Genomic DNA, 25,556 nt, shown 5'->3' with positions numbered 1-25,556 from the left:
TTTCAGCAGAGTTAGTTGTAGACAGTGTTGCATGTTCTCAATCACTGCACTTCTTGACCTATCAGATTTTCTTCTCTTCCAAGGGCAATACATCTCTAGTATTGCTCATGTTTTTCCAGTCTCATTCCTACTGTCAGCACACGACACAGTTCTTGGTCTTAAGCATAGTCCCTACGTGTAATAAGGAGCTATGTGCAGAACAAATGTGGAGTACTGGAGTCAACAACCTGTAAGGACTTGTACCATCTGAAAAGGCATTATTGTGTTTGCAACAGCTATGTTTGTCCTGTATGGACACTCTATTTTCAAAGCTTCTAAACAGTCCATGAGAAATGTATGGATTGCTAAGGGATTTTTCTGTGCTGACAACAAGAGGACAATGCCCAACTGCAGGAGTTTCTTTACTAACTTTAAATGCTTGTCAAATTGTTCTTGTCTGTGTGTTTGTTTGTCCAGAGGGTTGGGATCTGCTGAGCATTTGTAGGTGTCAAGATATTGTTCTTGTCAGAGCTCTACCTAGTGCTATAGAACTATAAGCAATATGAGGATATATACTGAAATAATAAACCAAACCACCTTGCTGCTGTCTCTTCTAGCTTGCTTGCTTCTAAATCCTTAGTACCCTCAGCTCAATAACCACCAGTAGCAACATTTTTTCTTGAAGAGCTAGCTACTTCTGTTCTGTTCCCATTGAGGACAGCCTTATTGCATTGTGGTTAATACATGTTCCAAATCTCCCTGGAATGCCTGCTGGTAACGCACAAAAGCAACTATGGCTACTTGCTCGTGCATGGCCAATTTATTAGTCTGTATACGAACCATCTTTGCTGCTGCCCTTTGAGAACTGTTTATTGAGCTGGATTTTCAACAGCTGATACTCAGTTCTCTCAGGGAGAACAAATACAATCAAGACAGCAAACATGATGATGGAGCGACTGGGGAAGGACATTTCAGGTGCTAAACGTTAACTGTTGCAGAATTATAATCAGACTTTACAGGGGGATCTTTCAGAAGCTCAAGGTGATTCTTTGCTTTCATTCCTTGTCTGACTTCTTATACTTCAGCTATTGCTCCCTTCCTTTCTCCCTCTTGACACTGCCTCTTCTGCACTTAACTTTTGTGTCCCAGAGGGAGTATCCCACTCTCCTCCAACCAAGTCCGTTTCCCTGCCAAAATCTCACATCTTTCAAATTCCTCCCTAAAACCTACCTCATTGGAGAATTTTCACTCCTTATCCAAGCCAGATGCCTTTCTTGCTCTGAATGTTTGACGCGTATCTTCTCTCATCTGCCTTAAGACCTGGATATCTGGCAGTTGGGGATTATCAGTATTTTTCTTTCTTAAGACAGAGTGAGAATTCCTTATAGCTTCACTGTTTTGGCTGAAGCAGCCTGAAGATTCCCGTCTTGCTGTTGCCATTCAACAGCTTCGGTCCTCTTAAAAAAAATAGTGTGCCAGAGGCAGAGGATAGGACAGGGACGGCCTTGGTGATGGCAAGACAATGGTGTTCAGGACCTCAAGGACTTGTTTATCTGTACGGTGTAAAATTGCCTGAAAGAAGTAACTTTCCAAGACGACTGTAAAAACATTTCCTCGGTCATACTTTCTTGAAATGTAAAGGTAGACATGCAATAGCAGCAAGGGGATGGAAACTTCCCTGGAAAAATAGTACTCAGACACCTACTGTCTTGGAAAACAAGGCCTAAATATCACCATTTCAATCTAAACGTAAACTATAAATTTAGTAATTGCAGCTCACTATAGCAGCCAGTTTTCCGGAGCTTTGAAAAGAAGTACAGCAAGTCCGCTTCTCTTATGTAACTTTTACGCTCGGTGAAATGCTGACTGCAACTTCAATAACATTATAAGCAATATTTACACAGAGATCAACTATTACTCTTCTTGTGTTTCATCCCAGTAAGTTTCAGTGTTGCTGCTTTGGTTTCTAACAGAAGAAACATGATAGTGATTCAAGCCCAGAAAGAAGGAATATCCTTAATCACCCTTATAATGTTTTCAGAGTTTTAGTCCTCATTCGTTCTTTCTCGGACTGGGTGGTCACAAGCCACCCTACCCATGTGCAGATACAATGCAAAGACATAGCAAAGGTATTTCACCGTCGGATGAAGTCTTTAATACTATGAACACGGTTGCAAGCAGCCTTGATTGTGAAAGGACAAGTCTTGTACTCACAGAGAGAATGTCTTAGTACTACGAGTGTGAGCACCGTGGAGAAAAATCTTCTCCTGACTTTGACTCTGAGATAGTAACTAGTCAATTAAGGAACAAATGAGACCATATTCTGAAATTCTTCTGGATTGAACACTTTGTTGTACACTGTGAACTAATGCTCTTGTAATCAAATAATGCAATCCATTCAGCCCTTGTTTGAGATATTCAAACATATCTGAAGTGTCTTAGGCAAACACACAGATAATTGAATTCCTTAAACATACCAGATGCCAAAAGGTGTATTTCTTTACATTGGCATCTCTTGGGAACAGTGGCAATGTGTCATCAGATTAACGCAAAGCAATACTTGACCCTGGTGAAAAACTTGTGTGTTTCACCTTGGTTGAATGGTAGTCTTTGTCTTCATTTGCTCTTCTCCCTCTTTCACTCTGTCATGCTTAATATACACATGGAAATGCTTCTCCTTCTCAAGGCTTTTTGAAAAAATGAGAATTTAAAGTTGGAAGGGGACTCTAGAGATCATCTAGCTTAACCCCCATCCTTTGTCCATTACCCCTGGATATAGCTACTGGATGCTACATTTTGAGCACACTGAAACACTCAAATTGATAAAACAAGACCATTGCCAGCCTTCTTTTATTTGCTGTTAAGAGGAAAAAACTGTCAAATAAGAACTCAAATAGCTTCAGAATATTGCCAAAGCTGTATTAAAATATTTCAGGCATTGTAAAAAAGAAAACGTACATGCATGTAAAGGTGGATTTAATCCACTCTCTGTTTTTGTTGAGTTTTCTCTTTCTTTGGGTTATATTTCAAAGTGGTCGTTTGCTTGTTCTTGCAGTTGTGGGCAGCATAGGCTGGTAGGACTGGATTTGCAGTCCTGTGCTGCCAAAGGACACTGTGAGGGGATGAGAACCAATTACCTACACAGTCAGAGACGAGTTGCTGCAGGGTAGCCCTAGTCTGCTTCTAAGAACTGAAAGGTTGTTAATGGTTGGATCACAGCAGACAAAAGCCAAGTGTGTGTCTTGTGGCTTAGTGTCATCAAAAAGGCACCCCATTTTGCTTCTGCTTCTCTTTTCCATATAAACCAAAGAAGGCAGGTGGGGATGATCAGGAATATAATTTCAGAAGTGCACTCCTGATCTAAACCGAAGTATAAATGTAGACCTACTGTCATTTGACTCATTTATCCCCTGTTGAGACTTGAACAACTCACTTCAGTAAAAGTAGAGTTTGAATAGTAGAGATTTACAAAGACCCATTGCTGCCCTGTACACTGCACTCCACTGTTTAAAAATATTTAGTCTTTCATTGTTTCCCAGTTTTCTCCAATACTATGTTTATTACGACTTTTAAGATCTTTTAGAGTGTTGTGTCATTCTTCTCTACAGCTTATTTCTTTATTTTTTTAAATTTCTTTTCCCTTAATGTAGTATTTCTTTTGATTTCTGTGCTTTTGTCTGTATGTTTTCCTCTGCTGCACAATTTCTGGTAATTATTCTGAAACCCTAACCTTTTCCTTCTGCTATTTTATTACTTGTTTTTTCATCTGGGACCAGAATTGGGTTTGTTTGACAAAGATGGTGTGGTGGTTTGTCCCCCTGTCCACCGAGTGAAAAAATCACTCCCCCTCCCAGACTGGACAGGCGAAAGAGAGAAATATAACAAACAGCTTGTGAGTTGAGATAAGGATGGAGAGATCACTTGGCAATTAGTGTCATGGGCAAACCAGATTCAACTTAGGGAGAGAAAGGTTGGTTTTATTAAAGAAACAATAGGAGCAGGGAGATGAGAAATAAAACCATCTTAAAAACACCTCCCCCCACTCCTCCTCTTCCTGGGACTCCCCTTCCTTCCCCCCTAAGTGGCACAGGGATGGGGGTTACAGTCAGCTCATTACAGATGGACTCTGCCGCTGCTTCCTATCACAGAAAGGCCTCATCACACTTCCCACTGCTACATTGTGGGGTCCCTCCCATGGGAGACAGTCCCTCATGAACTTCTCCAGCGTGGGTTCTTCCAATGGGCTACAGCTTCTCACAAACTGCTCCTCACAAAATGCTTCTCACACACTGCCCCAGTGTGAGTCATCCACCAGGAGAACAGTCCTTCAGGGACAGATTGCTCCAGCCTGGGTTCCTCATGGGATCACAAGTCCTGACAATAAACCGGCTAGGGACAGTTAACCCTATCCCAGCCAAACCCAGGACAGATGGCCAATGAAATCATTTCAGAGGCAAACGTATGAGATTTGGAAAGGCCACCTTTCAAGAACAGGTAGTATGGAGGTCTGTGAAGTGGCATCCCTTTGTCACAAGTCCTAGATCTAGGTCTTAACTCCATGAAAAAGATATCTAGAGAAGAGTTGTTTTCCAGAGAAAAGTCATGAAAGCCTAATATGAATTTTGTTCTCATCACCTTATTGAAAAAAAGAATAAGCAATAAATGTTGTTGAGCATATCCAAACAAGCAAACTACCATTCCTTTCAACATTGTGCAAGTTGTCTATAGTGGTTGCTTAAAACTTTGTGGTGTGCTATGTTCTTGCTAATGGGCAGAGCTTGCGTGTAACTTGTGTGTAAGGCTGATGCTTCCTTGCAAGAGATGAACTGTGGCTCTGCATTCAGTCCAGAGAAAATACGGGCCTGTTGGTAGCAGGGTATGTAATTGCTGTGCTTGGTGCCTGTAGAACACTGTCCCAGAGCTTATCTGGGTGGCTGCTGATGGCGACTGGCCATGGGAGGGTGCTGATAGCTGTGCTGTCAGAGAATTGTGAAACACAGAAGCTGCACAGACAGAGACACTTCAGAGGCTATGCCGGCTTTGGCACATATACCTGCAGAGTGTCTTAATGAGAATAAGCAACTGTGTGAAAAGAGAAGAGAATGAATAAAAAAGATGAAGAGAAACAATGGACTAGAGGAAAGAGGAGGAAGGAAAACATGCAAGTTATATGCAGAACAGAAGAGAGCAGGTATAAAACGCAAAGGAGACTGCTTTCCCTCACATCCCCTTCTCTTCTTTCCCTTCAAAATTTCTTCCTGGTTATCTGCTAAGACTGGAGTTTTTTATACGTACTTATCACTACAAGGACAGGTACTGTCTCTTTGCAAATTGCACAGTGTTCTATGTGTTTGTATTTTTCTATTTATAATATTATCAAAGAATTAGGGACTCTGGTCTCCGTATAGCCAAGACAGAATACTTCCGACGACCTAAGCACACCAGTAGAACAACAGTTCCTCTTTAGGATTACAAAATAAATGCTACTTAGAGCCCAGTGGTTAACCAGTTTTCTAAAAAAGACTAATGAGCAATGTGAGGGTTTGAAGGCAGATTTTAATACGGTCTAATAATTTCCAGATTACATTGTGTACTATGATGAACAGATTCAGTAGTCTGAGAAATGTGTCTAGAAGAAATCTATGTTTTCTAAAGTCACAGAAAAGTATCTATCTGCTAATTGATCGTAAGTGCTTTTGTTAAGGCCACAATGAAAAGAAAAGGCGGAGGTCTTGTCCTTTAGAAAAGCGCATAAATTCAAACCATATCTGCAGAATATATTGAAAGTGGAACATCGTCAGAGCACTACAGAGACCTTCCACTGAAATGAAAACACTGCTCTTTGCAAACATGAATTTAAAACTTAGTTATCCATGTAGCAAACATTGAAGTTTCCTTTCCACAGTTAAGCACATTAAAATGTTCTACATTGCTCTTCGTATTGTTAATGTAATGAAGTACCACTTATACAGTCAGGAAGCAAAAAGATTAATGAATGATTTGGGAGACAAAGCCTTTCAGAATTCAGATTCTTCCGAAGGCACTACATTCTGCACCTCAAGCAGCATTACGAGTTCTTCTGTGGGATTTTGATCGTGACAGTCTTAACTTCTGTGTACTCATGCAGGCCATACTCTCCCCTAGATAAAAGAAAAAAAAGAGCAATATTTGCGGTAATGCTTTTTATATGAGTTATATCCTGGGTAGGATTTTCAGTGGTGTTGTGCAACTGGCCAGATGCAGATTAAGTATGACTGCTGCTAGAAGCCTTTTCAAAAGTACAGCGACTGTCTCCTGAGAAAAGTGTGAGAGGTAACAATTATGTGTCTTTGCATTTAGTACATGTCTAAACTGGGCTTCTGTGCAGCAAAACAGGCACAAGCTAGGTCTTCACAAACATGCCTCACAAGTTTTGTGCAAAGGCTGTCCTCTCAGTCAAGAGTTTTCTGTAGTCAAAGAATAGACGCTTCATCTCCAGGTGTTCTTCAGTCTCTAGGGGATTTCGTAGTGGACTATATCTCCCTTGTGTTTAACACCTGGATTTTACCAACACGTTGTAAGGACAATTCTACCCTTAACATTTTACGTGATGAGAGGTGGCTTGCTCATGATTCTAGATTTGACATGATTAATGATGTGACACCTGACACAGTCAAACTATTGAGACAGAATTGGCTGTTTTACTGAGCAAGGCTTTGCTACACTATCACGTTATCCAGTTCTCACTGTCATCTTACTAGATGCATATGTATGCAAAACATAAATTTGTGCTCAGGGCTCTTGTGCAGTGGGAAGATGTTTTCTATTCTCTTCATTTTTGAGGAGGCATTCTTTTAATGTGTCACATTAATTCATAATGACATTTTCATTCCAAGATTTTGAAAGGGAATTTAATTCTGAGATTCAAGGAAGTCAACAGTTTAACACACCAACTTCCTGATTATTTCTGTGTGTTTTTTCCCCCCATATTTCTTCCTCTCCTAAAATTAGTTGCCACACATTGATAAAATTTTGTCCACATAAACATCTATCTGGTGTAAACTTCCATCCTTGCTGTTTAGTGGGAGCATTTATTGGTCTGCTAATTGTGATTTTGAAAACTCTTCAGTTGTGCAAAGGCTTAACTCCTTCAAAATGCACTGTTAGAGAGAGTGTTCATCTTCATGACAGCCTATTATCGTTGTCCTGCTGTTTCCACCAAATAAATTCCAAAAACGTTTCTGCAGAAGGCTGTAATTCAGAATTGAGGATCTCCCAACTTTTGGCACCCAGCAAATGTAAAACATTCCCTGCTAGTAATGACCTAAATTATTGTGGGGTTTTTTTTTGTTTTTTTTTTTTTTTAAATGTTGACATTTTCTAAAGCTCTCAGCATTGACATAACTCAACTGTCTTTGAAGACAGAGGGAGTTATTCCATCAGGAACGGACTGAGTCCAGTGATTAGTAGGCATGAAAACCCTAGCCTTTATCTCTTTAAAAAGAAAGAAAAGAAAAAGAAAAGGAAATTTTGAAGCACTTCACCTGCACATGTATTTTTAATGACTTATATTGTTCATTAAAAGTACTATGCTTTTGGCTTCATAAAATGGAAAACGTACATGTTTGAATTTGTATTCATCACTTTGAGAAGAATTCGTTGTTCCCAGACACATGGAATTTTTAAGAAGGACCTGCTTTTGAGTTACATTCCAAAAATACCCAGAAGACATAATTCTACATAATGTAACGACTATTTACAATATCAAGCATTTGATGATTATTTAAACAGAGGTCTTTTCCAACCCTTCAGATTCTATGATTCTGTAATGAGAAATGCAAACATTATATGATTCTTTTGCTAACATGATTAGGATGAATAGAAGTAAGATAGGATACAATTAAAATTGAAATTGAACTGAATCTTAGAAGTTTGAAAGAATGTGATTAGCTTACCATTTCTGCACACTTTTGCGCTTCTAGTCTGGGAAAGGACCAAATGTTCGATAACTGCAGTAGAGTTTTTTTTGTCATAACTTTTGACCAAAGTGGAATGTATGGTAAAACTGCTGTTGAAAAAGATCAGCTTTGCAGATCAGTAAACTGCAAGCTGTTAAAAATGGAAATTAAAAAAATTATGCAAGTAATCTCCGTATTTGTTTTATAGAGGAATCCTTTGCTTGACATTACCTCTGATAACATGAGGTCTTTAAACATCATATAGACCAGAAAAAAACCTTCAAACTGGATATCTTAGTTTTCAATACTTAAAGTTGAGGTTTGGAATATCATTTTACATTTCCTCAGAACTACATTTTAAAAATATATATACTTACATTTCTCGTCCATTTCCTGACATCTTAAATCCTCCAAAAGGACACTGAGCAGATAGTGCACTGTAACAATTAACCCTGGAGGAATAGGAAATTACATTGATCAGTGTGAAACAACTTTTTTAACTTCTGAAAAGTGTTTTTCTGTGACTGTAAAAAACATATGATGATAGGCAAAAAACTACATCTATATATTGTATTTATATATTTGCAAAAATGTTTGATTTGAGGTTCAATGAAACAAAGTGTTACCAGAAAATACACTGGTGATTAGGGTTCTAACATTCACCACATAGTCTTCACATAATTAATTGCTTTACACAGCACAGAAGAGGTTCCCTGCAAACTACACTTAGATCCCGAGATCCTGAATGGAAGGGAAAGTGGCAGTCTCACTGTATTTCCTTTTGTCTCCTTTCCTTTTTTTTTTTTTTTTGCAAGTGGATTTCCTTTTCAAACTTGGTTTACAGGACAATTGTTTGAAGACTTCAAAGAAGTATTTATTTAATAGCACAGTAAGTATGGAATGGTGAGGGTGAAAAAGATAACAAGGAACTGAAGGATGAAAGTGTACCACCCAAAGAAATGTTAAAATGTCCTACAATTACTGCTACTGGCACCTGCAGTTCTGAAGGGAGAATAAAAAATCCCCTTACTTACCACACTGTTCCAGCCTGAAGGGCAGCTGCAAACGTCAGTGCTTTGTCAATGTCTTTGGTAAAAACTGCTGCTGCTAAGCCATAGGTAGTATTATTTGCCCTCTTGATAACTTCATCTACAGTTTTAAACTTCATGATTTGTTGAACCGGTCCAAATATCTGTTTCAGACATATGTAAACATATGAAGTGGACTAATTACCACAGTAAATAATTTATAATTTTAAAATGTGTTTTGATCAGATGGACTTATTCCCAGATTTATTCATTCAGGAGTGTACATCTCAGAACAGAGTTCTAAAAGGCTTGCCAAATTCACAGGAAGAGAAAATTTTTATAGTCTAACGGTAACCAACAAACTACCCTTTTCTAGGTCAGCTGCAAGTTTAGGGTTGAGAAAGACATTCAACTTCTCCTTAAGTTTTCTATTAGAACCTTTATCTCTACAGGTAGCTGCTCAACTGGGCATATATGCCCAGTGAAATGACTAATTCTGTTTTCCTTGTGGGTACTTTACAAGATCATAGTCCCCTAGGCTTGACTTTCCCCCCAGCACCGCTCTGTGTTCTCAGCCAGAGCTGCCCATGCCCAGCACACAGTGCCAAGACTGTGTAGGGCAGGTGGACATTACCATACGTAACTACTTCCATGACCATAGATCACGAGTTTTCCAGTGGATTGTCCTGGGAGGTGTTCAGAATCTGGGTATTCCTTAAATTGCCTTGGCTTTCTGGGCTTTCATTATTCAATACAATCAAAATAGTTGGAGAGAAGCAGTCCTTGTAGTGCTGACCCAAAGGGAACTCCTTGTTCTGTGAGGAAACAGAACTCTGTGTGTTTTCTTACCTGCCTCCCAGACTGGCAGAAACAATCCAAACTACTTCTTACACAGCTCTCTGCCTGTCAGAAATAATTCTAGATGCTCTGGTGTTCATTTCAAATCAGTGTGTTGACTCTTGTTGAATGTACCAGGCATGTTCAGCAGACTACACCAGCAGTATCGCTGCCTATGTAAAGCAGTGCCCAGACTTGTAACAACTTTGAAACAGCTTTCTAGTATGGAGAAGTATAACGGACAGCAGTTGCAGCACAATGGCAGCAGTTTTTAATCAAGATGCGTGTTTTAAAAACAGGTCAGCCTCATACTCCTCTCCCTCACCCTGATTGACTCAATGAAACGGGGCTAAAAAATCAAGCAAAGCATTTTAAACACCGCCGGGATGGAATGACAGATTTATTGAGAGTGTTTTTATGCAGCCTCTTGACTTTCTAAATGGTCACAGACATTTAAATGTTGCACAGGCATTTAAACAGACAGTCTCCAGTGAGAGTGCAGGCGGCCAAGAATTCATTTACCTCTTCTTTGGCGATGCGCATATCATCTGTAACATTTGAAAACACCGTGGGCTGGATGAAGTAACCTTTGTTTCCCCATGGACCTCCTCCACATTCCAGTTTGGCTCCTTCTTTTTTCCCACTCTCAATTAGCTCTAGGATTTTGCCAAACTGCTCCTTATCAATCTAAATGAAAAGACGTTGCAGGAATGAAATCAGCACACACTGATAACAAGTGTTGTTCTAGCTCGTTAACCAAAATCTAGGAAAGACCCAGCTTTGTTCAATTCCACTTGCTGAAATGCAACAGCTGGAGAGCCCTGTAATTATTCTTGACACTAACTCCTCAAACATTTGCATGCATTTTTTTCTCAAATAGATCAACAGTCAGAAATCTTGGTATAGGAGGATCGGCAACAGAGGGACTGATATCCTGGTTTCCTTTGGCAAAAAAGAAAAAGACCTGTGTAGTGAAAGTGTTTTGTACTTCTCCCAGTACTCTTGTCAACTGCAAGTCAAAATAAAAGTTGCTGAGCTTGACTCTGCAGGAAATAACAGAGGGCTTGATCTAGCCAATAAGACTCTTCTGCATTTTACCAGGTCAGGGAAGCTGGTCACACTTTTTTCCTAAACTGTTAAAGGATGTTAAAATGCAGCAATGAAACAGAAATGAAAGTCATTGCTGCTTTCAGTTCATTCTGACCTATTTGTGAAAGAAGTACACATACATGTGTGGTTTGAGAAAGAGAGATGGCAGCTTTTTAATGGCATGAAGCCAAGCCGTTTGCTCAAGCCTACCAAGATTTTGAACATCTGCCAAGAATATTGCAGGTTGGTAATATGGTATAACAAAATTAGGGTCTTTGACTGGAAAAGGAGTTTATAGTGGTGGTACAATAGGCACGTACATTTCTCTAAACCCTTCTAGTTTTTAGTAGATAAAAGGAAATAGCGTAAATGGGGACTAGGATCACACATCATCTCCTCTCATCTCCAAATCAAGCAATCCCTGCTTCAGGCCTGAAGGGAAATTGTGGGCAAGACAGCATTTATATTACTCAATAGTAAATGGCAAAACTAATTTCTTTTAGAAAAAAATCTAAAATTTGTTCAATTTTTATGATTCTTTGCTTCACTCTTTCAGAGTTCAGCCCTTCAAGCACTGTTTAATGAAAGCACTGAGATAATTTTTAAGTAATCTCTTGCACAGAAGCTTCTTCTCTGTAATCATACTCATTAGCCCGTGGAGTAGGTGTGCATCTTGTTCTCTTTGTGCAATAAAAGAGTTGCACTGCAGTTTAAGGAACAACTTTTAGTCAAGTCAAAGAACACATCAATATTTTTGAAGGTTCTGGGAACCCTTGATGTGTATTAGACTAAACAGTTATTCAGCTACTGCCATGATACAAGTTTCTATTTATAAAGATATGAATTTATGAGGATGTGTATAAGAAGGTGATTTTTAGTTCACTGTACTCCCTTTGTCACTGTGCTTTCAAACAATTGCCTTACTGCATGCTGAAGACATAAAATTTCTGCTACTCTGGTGGCCAAGGATCTCTAGTGCATAAACATCTGGAAGAAGATGGGGTTTAGATGATACCACTCACATTGCTGTCACAAGTTCCTTTGTTATTATTATCATCGTTATTTTACTTAATAATGTGAGAATTAGCATATGCATGATCTTTAATTCCAGCAGGGTCTTGGCTGTTCTTTGGTGACCACTGTGCAAAGTGTTATCCAAACTTAGTGCCTGAGGCAGATGCTGACCCAGAGGGCCTGTGGACTGGAGGATGAATATGCCTTTCAAGGAGGCTCTCTGAGAAGACAGAACAGTGAATGTGCCCGATACAGACTATTATTTTTGTTTGTTTCTAGAAAAAAAAGTAGTTAAAGTACACCAAGTAATGTGAAAACATAAATATTTAACATAATTAGCCCAAAAGAAATGCACCCAAACTTCGTGGTAACCATTTTCCACTAAATGAGTTCCTACCCGTTCTAAGGGAAGAAACTTCACTATCTTGTGAGTAAGTTAGGATTTCTGCTGAAGCTGGCAAAGAAGGGAAAGGTTTAGCGAGGCAAGTGATGCTACTGGAGGAGAAAAGATTCTTCATGCCTTTTCAAATGTTTTCAGAAATGCTTTTTTGTTGTTGTGGTTTCACTCAATAGTAAAAGTAAACTTTTGTCTCTCATTTGTAAAAGGGTGAAAGACATGACTAAATTCTACTTTCTCAGGCTACACACTTGCAGTAGCAGTGTTGGAATACAATGTTAGCAGTCTCTGACCTGAATGATCATACTTGCACTTTCCCAGCTCTTGCCTTGGAGCATTTCAGGTCATTATAGTTTTTCCTGTTCCACAAGAAAATGAAGTAGGAGAGAGAAACAAAGTCACCCTTTAGCCTATGGCAGTGCCCAATCAACCATCACTCCAGGTTCTTCCTCCAGGTCCTCAAGATTAACCACTAGACAGTTGTACTTAGTCTTGAAGCTAATGCAACAATAGGTTTAGAATGACATTAAGCTGTGATGTCATGTCACAATTGTGCTGGAAACAGCTACCATTACTTACTTGAGGGCCTTGCTGTACACCAGGCAACAGAGGATTTCCAAGAGTGTATTTCTTTGCTCTTTCAATGCTGCGGCGAACAAACTCGTCATAAATAGGCTCTTCCACAAAAATCCGGGATCCTGCTATACAACATTGTCCCTGGTGGTAAAACAGACCGATATGTGCAAATTCCACAGCGCTGTCCACTGCAAAGAAAAACACAGCTCATCAGATAATAAACTCAGATGGTCGTGGCATGAATTCCTTAAAAATCTTTGTCACTCCACGTCCTCTCCCCGTTTAGCACTTTTTATTTTTATGAGCCTTTAAAGCACAGATATTCATCCATTTACTTAGGTCTAAAACTACTCTTATCAAGAGCAGCATGGAGTACCTAGACAAACACACAGTTCAGTTGCTGAAGTGAAATGTAGATCACAGAATCATAGAATCATAGGATTCGGAAGGGACCTTTAGAGATCATCTAGTCCAATCCCCCTGCTAAAGCAGGTCCACCTTGATCAGGTTGCACGGGAATGTGTCCAGGCAGGTTTTGAAAGAGCCAGAGAAGGCTTAGCAGTACTTATTAGCAGTACAGAGAAGGATATTCAGCTAGCAAGTTAATAAACCTGCGTAAGTTCTGTCTAGCTGCTTTTGGTTCCACATGCATCTTTCGTTAGGATGATCTTTACTTAGAGAAAGAGCGAAGAAGTAATCAGAGCTTCGTATCTCTTCAGGAGCTGCTAATTTTTGGTGCCAATCTAACTTAAAAGTGTGGTGGGACCAGAAGACTAAAAATTACTCTTTCACAAAACAAGTACCAATAATGTACTGACACAGAAAAAAGAAAGAACATGAGAGTTGCAAAAGAGTAGGTTTATATGGCAAAAATGTTACTAACAGTCTGCATCGGCAAATATAATGTTAGGGCTTTTTCCTCCCAGTTCCAATGTAACTCTCTTCAGATTGCTCTTCCCTGCTGCTTCTTTAACCAGTTTGCCAACCTAAAACAGAGAAAACTACTGTGACTTCAATTACACTTCTCTGAGTCCCTCAAGAGTGAAAATCCGTTCACAGTTATCTGCTATCCTGGTAACTGTAGAAAGAACAAAAAAATAATAATAAAAACAAAAGGACAAGAAGATTCAGGGTGCAGACGACTTGCAGTCAAGAAACCAGGAAGGCTTTCTAGAAGTGTTTCCCCCTGGATGTGTATGTTAATTGACAAAGATGTCTGATGCTTCTTTGGTTGCCACCACTAAAACTGCTTATACCTGTAATCTAAAGTGGGCACTGATTTCTTCTCTGCCAGTTATTCCCATAGGTCTGAAATTCCTATTTTCTGTGTGGGAAAGCTCTTGGATGCACAAAGGGTATAGGAGAAAAAGTATTATTTCGGTTTCTTCCTGAGAAGAAATACGAAGAGGAAACGGACCCTGCAAAGGAGAACCCTCACCCTTAGAACAGCTGTTGTAGAGGGTTTGTGTGGCCAAGTTTTGGTAGCGGGGCACTGCAGGAAGACTTCTTTTAAAAAAGAGCTGCTAGAAGCTTCCCCTGTATCTGACAGGGCCAGTGCCAGTGAGCTCCAAGATGGACCTGCCGCTGACCAAGGCTGGGCCAATTAGTGATTGAGGTAACACCTCTGTGGATTAGTGTGCTTGAGAAGTGGAAGAAGTTACTCGGCAGGTGCTATAACTGCATCTGCAGAAGGGAGTGAGAATGTGAGAGCAATATTTCTGCAGACACTTAGGTTAGTGGAGAATGAGGTGGAAGAGATGCCCAGGGAGTGGGTGAGTGATTCCTCTGTAACCTGTGGTGAAGGCCATGGTGAGGCAAGCCCTATCTGTGGACTTTGTGACACACTGGAAAGACCCATGCTGGTGAAGTTTGGTGAGGACTATCTCCCATGGGAGGAACCCCATACTGTAGCAAGGGAAGTGTGAGGAGTCCTCCCCCTGAGATGAAGCAGCAGCAAAGACCATCTGTGATGAACTGACTGGACCATGGCACCTGACACACAGCTGGGGGTAAGTCACCACAGCTGTGAGGTGAAAAACATGTTTGTAGCCTTTGTAGTGTTAGTCTGTGTGTAGCAGACGTCAGATACCTTTCTGCCTCTGTCAACTTTCCTGCCTTCATTTCTCACTGCTAATGTACTCCGTCAGAAAAGTTTTGTCGTGAAAGTCTGTGAATAAACTCTCTGGTCCAAAGGTGGGACATTGGGAATTGTTAGTGTCTATTGGGATCATCTATGGGATATCTCTCAGGCATCAGGTTTTTGGTTGTTTTAATTTCCTGTTACTTTAGAGCTAAAGATTTCTAAGAGCAAATACAACTCTTGCATGCAGTGTGTACTGACTGTTGACGTGCAGCAATGATATTTGTCTTTGGAGTGTACATCCAAGAAGTTAAGAGACCGGTTGGCAGCTCTTACGTGTAGCATGCATACAGACAATCAATATCATATACTGTGTTCGGGATACAGTTATATAATGCCAGCACTGAGAAATATTTGATAATAATGCCTACAGCTCTTCAGAGGGAAGATTTAGTTAAAATTAACAGTGACCTTCCTTTCAATTATTAAACTGATACATATTCAATGCATATTTTATCATTGAAATGTCACAAATCACCTCACCTGAATGTGTGCAGAACCAGGAGTGAGATTTCTGAAATATCTTCCTACCGTCCTCTTATTAAAAGTAACGATGAACAGAGCACAGTCTGTTTCACTTCTTGCACATTAAAAATAATTATTCTTAAAACAGAAGCAAGCAGAAAGTTATGGAAAGGTTTTCTTGTTAAAAGAACCGACTAAAAATAGCCTTGATACACTAGAATCTATTGGATCTCAGAGTGCTCTTGTTTGAAGGGTTCTCCTGCAATGTAAATGTTACTTAAATATGTTTACATTTAGCAATAACCAACAAATCATTAAACAGATTTTGTTTAGCAAACCAGCAGCCAAAAGAAAGAGGAAAAGTTGAAATAGTTACATAGAAGTAGTTAGACATTAAATCATTGCTGAGATCACAGGGTCACATTTCCTGGCTATATTTTTTGGTATTCATTATAGTACCTCTGTTGAGCCCGTGAAAGCTACTTTATCTATATCCATGTGGTGAGAAATTGCTGCTCCTGCAGTGGGTCCGAAACCTGGCACAATATTCACAACTCCAGGTGGAAATCCTGCCTGTGTTAGAAGAGAGAACCTTGTAAATTTGGTGAAGGACGATGACTAGAAGAACATGTCCCATACAGTCTTACTTCCCTTTCCAGTTTTCCAGACACTTTTTCTCAGTCATACAGGTGTTCTTCAGCCCTGGAGTCCCACATGTGTTAATTTTCACAGGACTTACATCGTCTTTCCCTACCCTGTCCATTGAACTGCCTTTTTTTTTTTTTTTTCCTTAAATAGAACATTTTATTCTAGTTCTTTTCCAATGCCCTTGCAAAGGAGCACATTTACGCTTTCTTTTCTCCCCCAGTGTAAAGAAAGTGGTTAATTAATTTTAAGTCTGTTTAACTGAAATAATTCTGTGGGCTTGATGACTTGTGCTCATTATACCTCACACTAGATGGAATTTAAGGAATGACTTGCCGACTTAGGCAGAAGTTTATTAAGAAACAGGATTGAAATAGTACCAGCTCCTTGCTTCTTCCTCTGGATGTGAGGTGCAAGTAGAGAGTGGGCAACACGAGAGTGTTGTACCACAAAAGAGGCAAGAAAAAAGCTGGCTACCTGAGATACAGTATCTTGCAAATTTGCTATTTAAGAGGAATCTTTTCCTGTGAGCTGAATCAAATCAATTGCTTCCCAGTACTTTCATATTATTTATACTCCGTTCAGAGGCAAAATAATTTACTTTTCTTTGAATATCTTGTCAGGCAAATTCCCACGGATATGCTCATGTATTTGGATTTCCTTTCAACTTGTGAAGCACTATGGGGTCCAAATGGCCCTTGCAGTGCAAGCAGACAATTCAAAGACCAACAAGATTAATCTCCTATATTATCGTAGACTCACGGAATGGTAGTCCAACCCCCCTACTCAAGCAGATTCACCTAGATAAGGAACTCATCCAGGTATGTTTTGAAAACCTGTAGAGAAGGAGACTCTACAACCTCCCTGGGCAGCCCGTTCCAGTGTTCCTTCACCTTAGTGAGATCCTCCCTCAGAGTCCTCTTTTCTAGACTAAACAGCCCCAATTCCCACAGCCTTTCCTCATAAGGAAGATGCTCCAGTCCCCTGATCATCTTGATGGCCCTGCACTGGACGGTCTTCAGAAGTTCCCCATCCCTCTTGAGCTGGGGAGCCCGGAGCCGGATACAGTACTCCAGATGAGGTCTCACCGGGAGAGAGTAGAGGGGTGTTATCACTGAAATAAATCTCTTTTAGCATGAAAAAGGACTTTGGATGTACCTGCAAAGTTATGATATGCTTTTTTAAAGCAATTCCTCCTCCCCTATGTTATCTAATAGCATTTACTAAATGATGCAATAATTACAGGATCGGGCTCCTTCCTGCTAGTCAGTTTCTGTGAAATATTAACCAGTCAGTGTGCTCTGCTGAATCATTGTTTTGAAGCAGAAGAATAAAATGTGCCAAGTCATTTCTATTAACACTCTGCAAGGTTACTGTGCTGCTGATTGTTGACATTGGTGCCAACACTTCAAACACGTTGGATGACTTTTGTTGATTTTTTGGAGGAGCAAGATAGCTAAACTATTTAACTGTTCTTTGGGTGTTTGCTGGGCTGGGCACTAGAGTAGGAGTAACTTTGGAGACATTGTGGCACTAAAAGTGTTCTAGCAGTTTCTGTGGGAAGAGAGTTCACAAGCTTGGCACCAACCACCAGTTCAATTTTATTGCTCCCTGTTAATAATAAACCCAGCTGGACAAAAAGTTAGTTTAATTAAATAAAAAAAAAAACAGGCGGTACAAAGAGGTCCTTTTCTGTGATACCTATGCTAATAGAGTCTTTGCCACCCACCTCTGAGTACTCAGCTCTTGACTCCTTTGCTTTTGATAGGTACTGTGGGTTTTGTAATACAAATCAGTTTGCCAGGGAGTGGAGTTTACTGAATTGCTATTGTGGTTGGGGTTTTTGTGTATGTGTGTGGACTAGGCTGAAAGATATGCAAGCTTTTGCCCTGGATTTGCTTCACAGAAAGTTAGTTTCCACATTACAAGGCTAAACATGCAATAAGAAGTACTTGCAGAGGACAGGCTGGCTTATGTTTCCTCTGTGAGATTTCAGATGCACGATATTCTTACATTTCTGAGGAGGGCAAAAACTCTGTTGTTGACAACTTACCTCTTTAATTAAGGATCCCATGTAAAGAGCAGTCAGTGGAGTTTGCTCTGCTGGCTTGACAACCACCGTGTTTCCACAGCAAAGGGCAGGGGCTATCTTCCAGATGAACATCATCAATGGGAAGTTCCACTGAAAGACAGATGAGAAGGTGTCTCCTGTTTCTCACAGATCGCCAAAATACCTTTGCTTCTTCTATGATAATAAGACAAACTGTCAACTGGGTGGCTGAACTCTTTGTTCAACTCCTTTCAGAATGAAGATATTTTGAAAAAACAACTGGCAAGCCCTGTTATACAAAGATCAGTGATTTTAGTGTATGTGAATCCAGGAGGTGCATGGTTTTAGTTAAAAGCTCAGTAGACAGTAAGTGTGCTCCTCTAAGAATGCCTTGCAGAAAGTTGCTGGATTAGTGGTGAAATTGGGAGTTTTGTTGTCTAAAATGATCACATCCACCATCAATTCAGTTTGCTAAGTGAGACAAGGTAAAAACAATGACTGTGGGCCCTGCCCTCTTCCCTGGAAGCTTCACTGGCAGCTCTCTATTGCGGTCAGTCCATCCAAATTGCAGAGCAGCTGACTTCTTTGGACTCCACTTTCAGCTGTATGAGGGGCAATGTGGCTGGAGGAAGAATGCGTTTCCGTTTTGAAGCTATTTCTCATAGTTTTGGGAGTACTGAACTCCTGAGTCTCAGTACTACAAAAGATGCAGTACACCTTATCTTTACTAGAGTGGGGGAAAAAAAGTAGGTAACAGTTATCTATTATGTCAGAAGGGCTCGGAGGAGTACACACGCAAGTGTTCTGTATCTATTTCATTTCAATCACACCCCACTCCCAAAAGTAACTGAAGCACAAATAGCAAAAAAGAATGGATTACAGAGTTTTCTAGATTAAAGTGGAACAATGTTGAGTGAAAGATAAATGAAAATGGTGAGCTAGCAAAAGTGTTTTGCAGCATTCATACAGTGATCAAAGCTTTTACTTAAAAACATCCAGCTTGGTGCTCTTACATTTTAGTGGATATGAAGATATACTTGGAGGTCCTTGAACACCAGATAAGGGAACACAGTGTTTGTCCTAGCTGCTTATACTTCCAGGGTGAAGTTTTATCTAGAAGTGACTAGAGCTAGTGTTTCTTGTTCTTTAACATATCTTGACTCTGTGTGTTTTACTTGCAATATCTTGTTCTCCCAGAGAACGAAAACCAAGAGGTTCGGGAGCTCTCCTAGAGGCTGGATCCAAATGTATTCCAGTAGTACTCTCTGAATCAACATAGTGGTCTAAACAGATAAGAAATCTGCAAGTTCCACTGAAGGAAACAGCAACATAGGTGCTACTCATATATCTGAGCAACCCTGACAGACAAGCTGACTATTTCAGAGTCTGGTAAGCTGACAAGCAGGTCAGGACAGGCTACTCACACCTATCATGTGCAAGGTGGGTGGATTAGGAGTGTCTAGTGAGTACAACGATTTTCACAGCAACCTATTGAAGCTGTGTAGACCTCACAAACAAGTTTAAAAGAGGACTTCCTCAGAGTTTTGGAAGTTCAGACTCAGACAGGCCTTTGGAATCTTCACTTAAAATGAAGTGGGAATTCTGAGACTCTGAGCAGGAGCTTGGGAACACATGCCTCAGTATCACTGTGTTTATTGGACATATTCTTTGTGTTGTTATCGTACTGCCAACATGCTGCATGATCTCTAGCCATCAGTAACGACCCAGCTGCCTGGATGCTGTATGGAGAACAGATGTTACAGCTGTTAAAGATCTTATTGCTTGTAAGTTGCAAAGGTTACCTTCCCCTACTTGTTTATTTCTGATTTTTTCAATTCCAACAAAACACAATTCTCTCGTTCAAAGTAATCCATAAGTCAATCTTCTGAGATTTATTTCCCCTCCATATTCAGAGGGGAGAGAGATGAGGCTCTCTGAGGACTGATTGACTCATTAAGAATTCGATGGCTCAGAGTTTGATAACAGCTCAGAATAGCCTTTATCTTTCAGAACCTGACGTATTTTGGTTGGTAGTGTTTCACAAACACACATTCAGAGATAAAACTGCAAAAACATTTGCATTTATAACAGGATTGTTTATGCATTACATAAATAGCTTCAACTTACAGGAAGAATTTGGCCACACACTCCAATAGGCTCATGTCTTGTGAATGTAAAAAAGTTTCCATCTAGAGGAAGAAGAAATAGATTATACCTGCAGGTAAAACATTTGTGAGAAACAGTTAAATCTAGAAAAATGTAAAATTGGATAGGAAACCTAACTGGACACAATTTTAGTTATAAATGGTAATTCCAAAATATTAACTATGTAAAAAATCAACCGTAACCTACATCTGGATTCAATATCTGTTTTCTTCATAGCTCCAAGGTTTGATTCTGCCAGTCTATGTTTTTGCAGTGATAACCCTTCTTCTCAATATGATATGCGCAGCAGACGAATAAGCTTTCCTCAATTCTTTTGTCTTTTATCTTTTTTTTTTTAATGCCTTTTAGAAGCTACTTGCAATCCTAGTTACAGATCAGACATTTTTTAATATTAAATCTGAGCTTAAATGAAATCCGTTAAGTATAAAATTCTCTTTGATTCCACACATGCTATGTTAAGCCTCATATAGAGGAATACGTGATGCATAAAAGTTAGAAGCATTTATCACTCTAGTTTTCCTTAATTCCTTCTTTATTACCATTCTTTTCTTTGTCCTTCTGAGAGAAGAAAGCTAGAAATAGTATTCCACAGTGGGAATAGTGTGAAATTTCAGCAAAATAAAAGAGTATTTCCTCATTTTAGCTTTAACAAGCAAATTCCTGGCTTTCATCACTGTGCCATTGCATAAACTATACCCTGCTAGAATAAGACAGTAGTTTACAGAACACAGTGGGTTCAGTTCTGTACCATTTTAATCTCTAAACTACTCACCCATTGGAATGGTACGCCCATGGATTTTATCAGCCCAGCCTGCACAGTAGCGTAGTGTTTTGAGACAGGCACCTAAATCCATCAGGTAGGCAGTGGAAAAGAGTTTCCCACCATCAATAGCTTCCATTGTCTGCAGACAACAACAATTACAAAGTCAATATCAAATATTGGTATTGGCTCCATGCTTACACGCTGTCGTTCAGCTTTTGGTTGTTCAGTTCATAGGTTTTCTGCTTTCAAACAATTATTTAGAAGGATAGTTAAATTTGAAAAATCCAAGGTAGCAATTTACAAACGTGAGAGGTTCCCAATTGTTTATTTACAGTAAGCTGTGGTGTTCCAAAACAAAAAAAATGCCCACATTTCTCAGTTGCACCGTTTTGCAAGTATAGATGAAAAGATCACTAGGAATCTATGCAAATAACTGAGGAAAATGAAATGAGTGGCCTCTCTCAGTCTATTTGCACTGACCAGCAAGGTAGGCAGTTGCTTCCTGGAAATAAATGTCATGTTATCTTAGGATCCTATGCTATTTAATTATAAAGGAACAAGCTTCTAATTGTTGAATAGGTACATGATGAGCAACTTATGTGAGGAAGAAGACTCCATGATATAAACCTGTAGATAATAATTAACAAGTATTGAACATTATAACTTTTTAGATGACCGATCTGTTCCACTCACAGTGCTTTAATGATCCCACAGAGACAGAAGCACTAAATAGGGCCGATTTCCAGCCAAACCTAGGGAATGTGGTTTGTATTAATGCCATTTCATTACCTCTGATTGTTGGGATATCTATTTAAATACTATGTGCAGTTCTTAAATATTGTTAACATCTTCTTGACATCGCTAGATTTTTTTTCTCATAGAGATACTTAGGACCTTCAAATTTGTGAACAATCCTGTTTAAAATACACATTATAAAAATAGAAACCTATAGTTTTTTCCCTGTTGTTTAGTTCATGTATTATACTCACAGCTAAAATCAGCCGATCTCTTTCAACTAAATCAGCAAGTTTATTCAAGAGCCTTCCTCTCTCTGAAGCATCCATTGTACGCCAGGGCGACCCAAGCTCAAAAGCTTTTCTAGCCGCTTTAACAGCCTTGTCTACATCTGCCTGTGGAAGAAACAGAGAAACTTTTCAAATCAATAACTGGTAGGATCGTCAATCATGATAGTTGTTAAACATGCAAGGTGATTTGCGAGATAAAGAAGAGACACCAACCCCAATGCAATCCAAACTAGTACAGTAGTTTTCAAGATTGTCTAGGTCAGCAAAGTTGACTGATCCAGCACCAAAGTCAATTCTTCAACCTGTGACCCAGATCTTGATTCTTTAACTGAACTCGATTAGCCAACAACTAAGTTTTAAAAGCCATGAATAGCGTGGGTAAGTGGCTTAGAAAACCCAGCACAGACCTACTAGGCAGGAGGCCCACACAGCTTCCCAAAGGTTTTTTTAGGAGGTTTGGGAAAAGACAGCAAGAATCTCTAAGGCTGTGAATGGAAAGTAAGAAAAGAAGACGTTCATAAAGTGTATGAAATTAAATTTGGGTTCATAAATCTGTGCTGTAAGTGTAAAGACTGACAACGCCTTCCAGAGCTGGTCTAGACTTTTTGACCAAAGCACACTTGCTTACATCCCACTGACCATTTGTAGAGCTGCTTTATTATTACTAGCGGCCTTTAGGATTAACAAATGTATTTTCAAAGAGCCATCAATCTGAAAGGAAAACAGTTCCCACCCACATACGTGTCTGTGCTTTGTAATCGCCACGTGTTTTCTTGAAATACCACGGCAAGGCAGTGTACAGCCCTTTGTCAAGCCTTTGTATGCACAAATTAAATTCCTAAAATCTCTTGGCTCATTATCTAAAGACTGGACTCTAGAATAGTAGGTTCACAATGAGTGCTCAGTTTACTAGATTTGTACATTTCATTTGGCAATTTAGTTAATAGCAGTTGTCATTGCACATTAGTCTGCAAAACTGTTGGAGAGAAAGCAAATCTGTGTGTCCAGCATTATCTCTTTATTTAATGAGTTGTTAGGTAGCTCGTAAGGAACAGAAACTGCAGGAATTCTGAATGGTAAGTGAACACTTTCGGGTCATGAATAATTTAATTTGAGGATGATCAAATATCAGGCCAGCCTGGTTTGCAGTAAATTTGGTTTTTAGACACTGACCAGAGAAGCAGTAAAAGTAGCATTTTACATCAAAGGCATGCATGGTCCTAGCGGGATGTGGTTCAGAAGTTAACAGCATACTTATGAAATTCTTTGGCTGAGGACAAAAAGAGTCTGAAATAACCTCAGTAATGGTGAGCTACAGGTACCTCTGAGCTAACAAAAGCAAAACCAAGGCATTTGAAAAACTCAAGGTTAGACAGATGAAATTGTCAAAAGCTGGATTGATGCAGACTTAGCCATCTCTGCCTGGACACATTCCTATGTGACCTGATCTAGGTGGGCCTGCTTCTGCAGGGGGGCTGGACCAGATGATGTCTAAAGGTCCCTTCCAACCCCTAACAGTCTGATTCTACGGTTCTATGATTTTCAGCCACAGTCATCACTTTTGTGTGCCTATGAATTGGAAATGGAACACTTTCTTATACTTATTTTCTGTGAGTTTATAAAAAATATTTATTTGGGCATCAGTTTAAAAACTGTTTAAGGAACATTGTCTGTTATAGTTAAGAAACTACCTCACCTACTTGATAACTTGAATTTAAACTCTATGAGAGGACTAAGCAAATCCTTTTCAGCAGAAAAATACGTAACCAAAATATAGCGCTGCTTATTGGAGGACTTAGGTTTTCATTATGTCTTTTACTGCATGGCACCTTTCTGTAACTTTCCTATAAGAAACCTCGTAAATACAAAAAAGTAGTTGTTTGCAGGTGTCAACAACCTGTTCAGTCCTCTGTTGAAATTCATCAATTCAACACGCCATAGGGAAAGAAGCTTTGGTGGAATTGGTGTCTATTTGATAGGGTCCCCTGGGGTTCAGAGCATGTGTAGGACTGTGTTCCAACACATTTTTCTCAAAGCCAGATATCTGAAGGGGGAAGTCCTGAGAAGACACACTCAGAGCCATAAGATGCTGATGGTAATGGTCATTATCTCAGAATCTCTGTGGGAGAATACCAGTATTTGTCCACTTCATGTTATTCTTAACAAAGCACCTTGTTTATTTGTGCAATGAACACATTACAGCACTGTGTGAGGAAGACTCAGGAAAAAAAAAAACAAATCCCCCAATTACATTTTTAGATGTCACTGGTTGAAGATTAAAATCAATGTTCTTAAAAATAAAACAACCCAGAAATCAGAATTTTCTTCATATGAGCAAGATTCTGAGAGTAAAATGGTTTTCAGTATTTGTTTACAAGAAATTATCAGGCTTAGTAAGAAAGCTAAGATTTATGTTTGCAGGAAAAGTTGTATGGCACGAGGTAGGTCCGTTTCTGAGGTTGTGTTTTACACCAGCACAGAAGAATGCTTGCCTTCCTACTATTAAGACACAGGATTAAATTTAACGCTAGGGTTAAGAGCAAAAAACAATACCCTACCTTGTCGCCTTCTTCAACCTCACAGATTTTCTCCTCATTTGCTGGGTTAAAGACTCCAAATTTCTTACCACTGTTTGAGTCATGCCACTCGTTGTTTATAAATATCTGCAGTCAACAGAATAGCACAGCAATATTAACAACATGTAAATACACGGCTGTTGTCCGATATACATATCTTTCTGATAAATACATCAATACATACATCTTTCACAGCTGACTGTAGTGTGATTGTACTTATATTAAAATATCTCTTTCTATGTTATTCTGAAGAGATATGGAATCACATGTATATTTTACCAATAACAACTTTATAGAACTACCTTCCTTTGGAGAGGCAAACTTCCTCTCTCTACGTGGTATTTTCCCTTTGTTTCCTATCATAAAAACATACTATCACGAAGAGGTCCTTCCTCTCTGAAACTGGAGTTTGCGATGCACAAGGGAAAAACGGCCCTAAATGACCTACCTAAAACTAGCTGGGTTTCCCATGCTCCCAGGGTTGTTAACGACAGATGACCTTTCTGTTACGTGCGCTGACAGAAAGAAAACCTTTCATTGGGTTTAGTGTGGAGAGTACATCTTGGAGGTGTATCCTCAAGAACTCTACTTGATTTTGCGTTCCCTTGATTTCTCTTCATCCTCCCCTGCCAAAATGGAAAATCCCAACAGAAAATAGCCAATTGTACAGCTTTTGGAATTTAAAGGCGGAAGAAAGCCCATCACAGTCAACTGAATGGAAGATAACGATTTAAATAAAGAGCAAGCAAGTATACATCTTGGTTGTCATGCTATGGAAGAAAAAATAGCTAGAAATTAGGGAAGAGGTCTTTTATTTTTTGCTGAACTCCTTTGGCTTTGTGAATTGTTGCTTCATTGAGTGTGATCAT

At 39.5% G+C, this 25,556-nt stretch overlaps 1 protein-coding gene across 1 annotated transcript in view; it reads right to left on the bottom strand.

Annotated features, from left to right (window-relative positions):
* Nucleotides 1-5,515: 5,515 nt before the first annotated feature.
* Nucleotides 5,516-25,556, bottom strand: part of LOC133628732 (aldehyde dehydrogenase 1A1) — a 28,702-nt gene continuing 8,661 nt past the window's right edge. Inside the window, exons 3-14 of the mRNA XM_062017494.1 lie at nt 24,670-24,774; nt 22,076-22,216; nt 21,096-21,225; nt 20,285-20,346; nt 18,161-18,289; nt 15,922-16,035; nt 13,741-13,843; nt 12,861-13,045; nt 10,304-10,468; nt 8,951-9,108; nt 8,294-8,368; nt 5,516-6,119 (exon numbers count right to left, since the gene is read on the bottom strand). Of these exons, the coding sequence (XP_061873478.1) occupies nt 6,047-6,119; nt 8,294-8,368; nt 8,951-9,108; nt 10,304-10,468; nt 12,861-13,045; nt 13,741-13,843; nt 15,922-16,035; nt 18,161-18,289; nt 20,285-20,346; nt 21,096-21,225; nt 22,076-22,216; nt 24,670-24,774 (1,440 nt within the window). The 3' untranslated portion in view covers nt 5,516-6,046. The remainder of the gene's footprint in view (nt 6,120-8,293; nt 8,369-8,950; nt 9,109-10,303; nt 10,469-12,860; nt 13,046-13,740; nt 13,844-15,921; nt 16,036-18,160; nt 18,290-20,284; nt 20,347-21,095; nt 21,226-22,075; nt 22,217-24,669; nt 24,775-25,556) is intronic.

This window comes from Colius striatus, chromosome Z (genome assembly GCF_028858725.1).
Source record: "Colius striatus isolate bColStr4 chromosome Z, bColStr4.1.hap1, whole genome shotgun sequence".
Lineage (NCBI taxonomy): Eukaryota > Metazoa > Chordata > Aves > Coliiformes > Coliidae > Colius > Colius striatus.
Note: the sequence above shows the minus strand (reverse complement) of the source record. Positions and strands in the feature narration are given on the sequence as shown.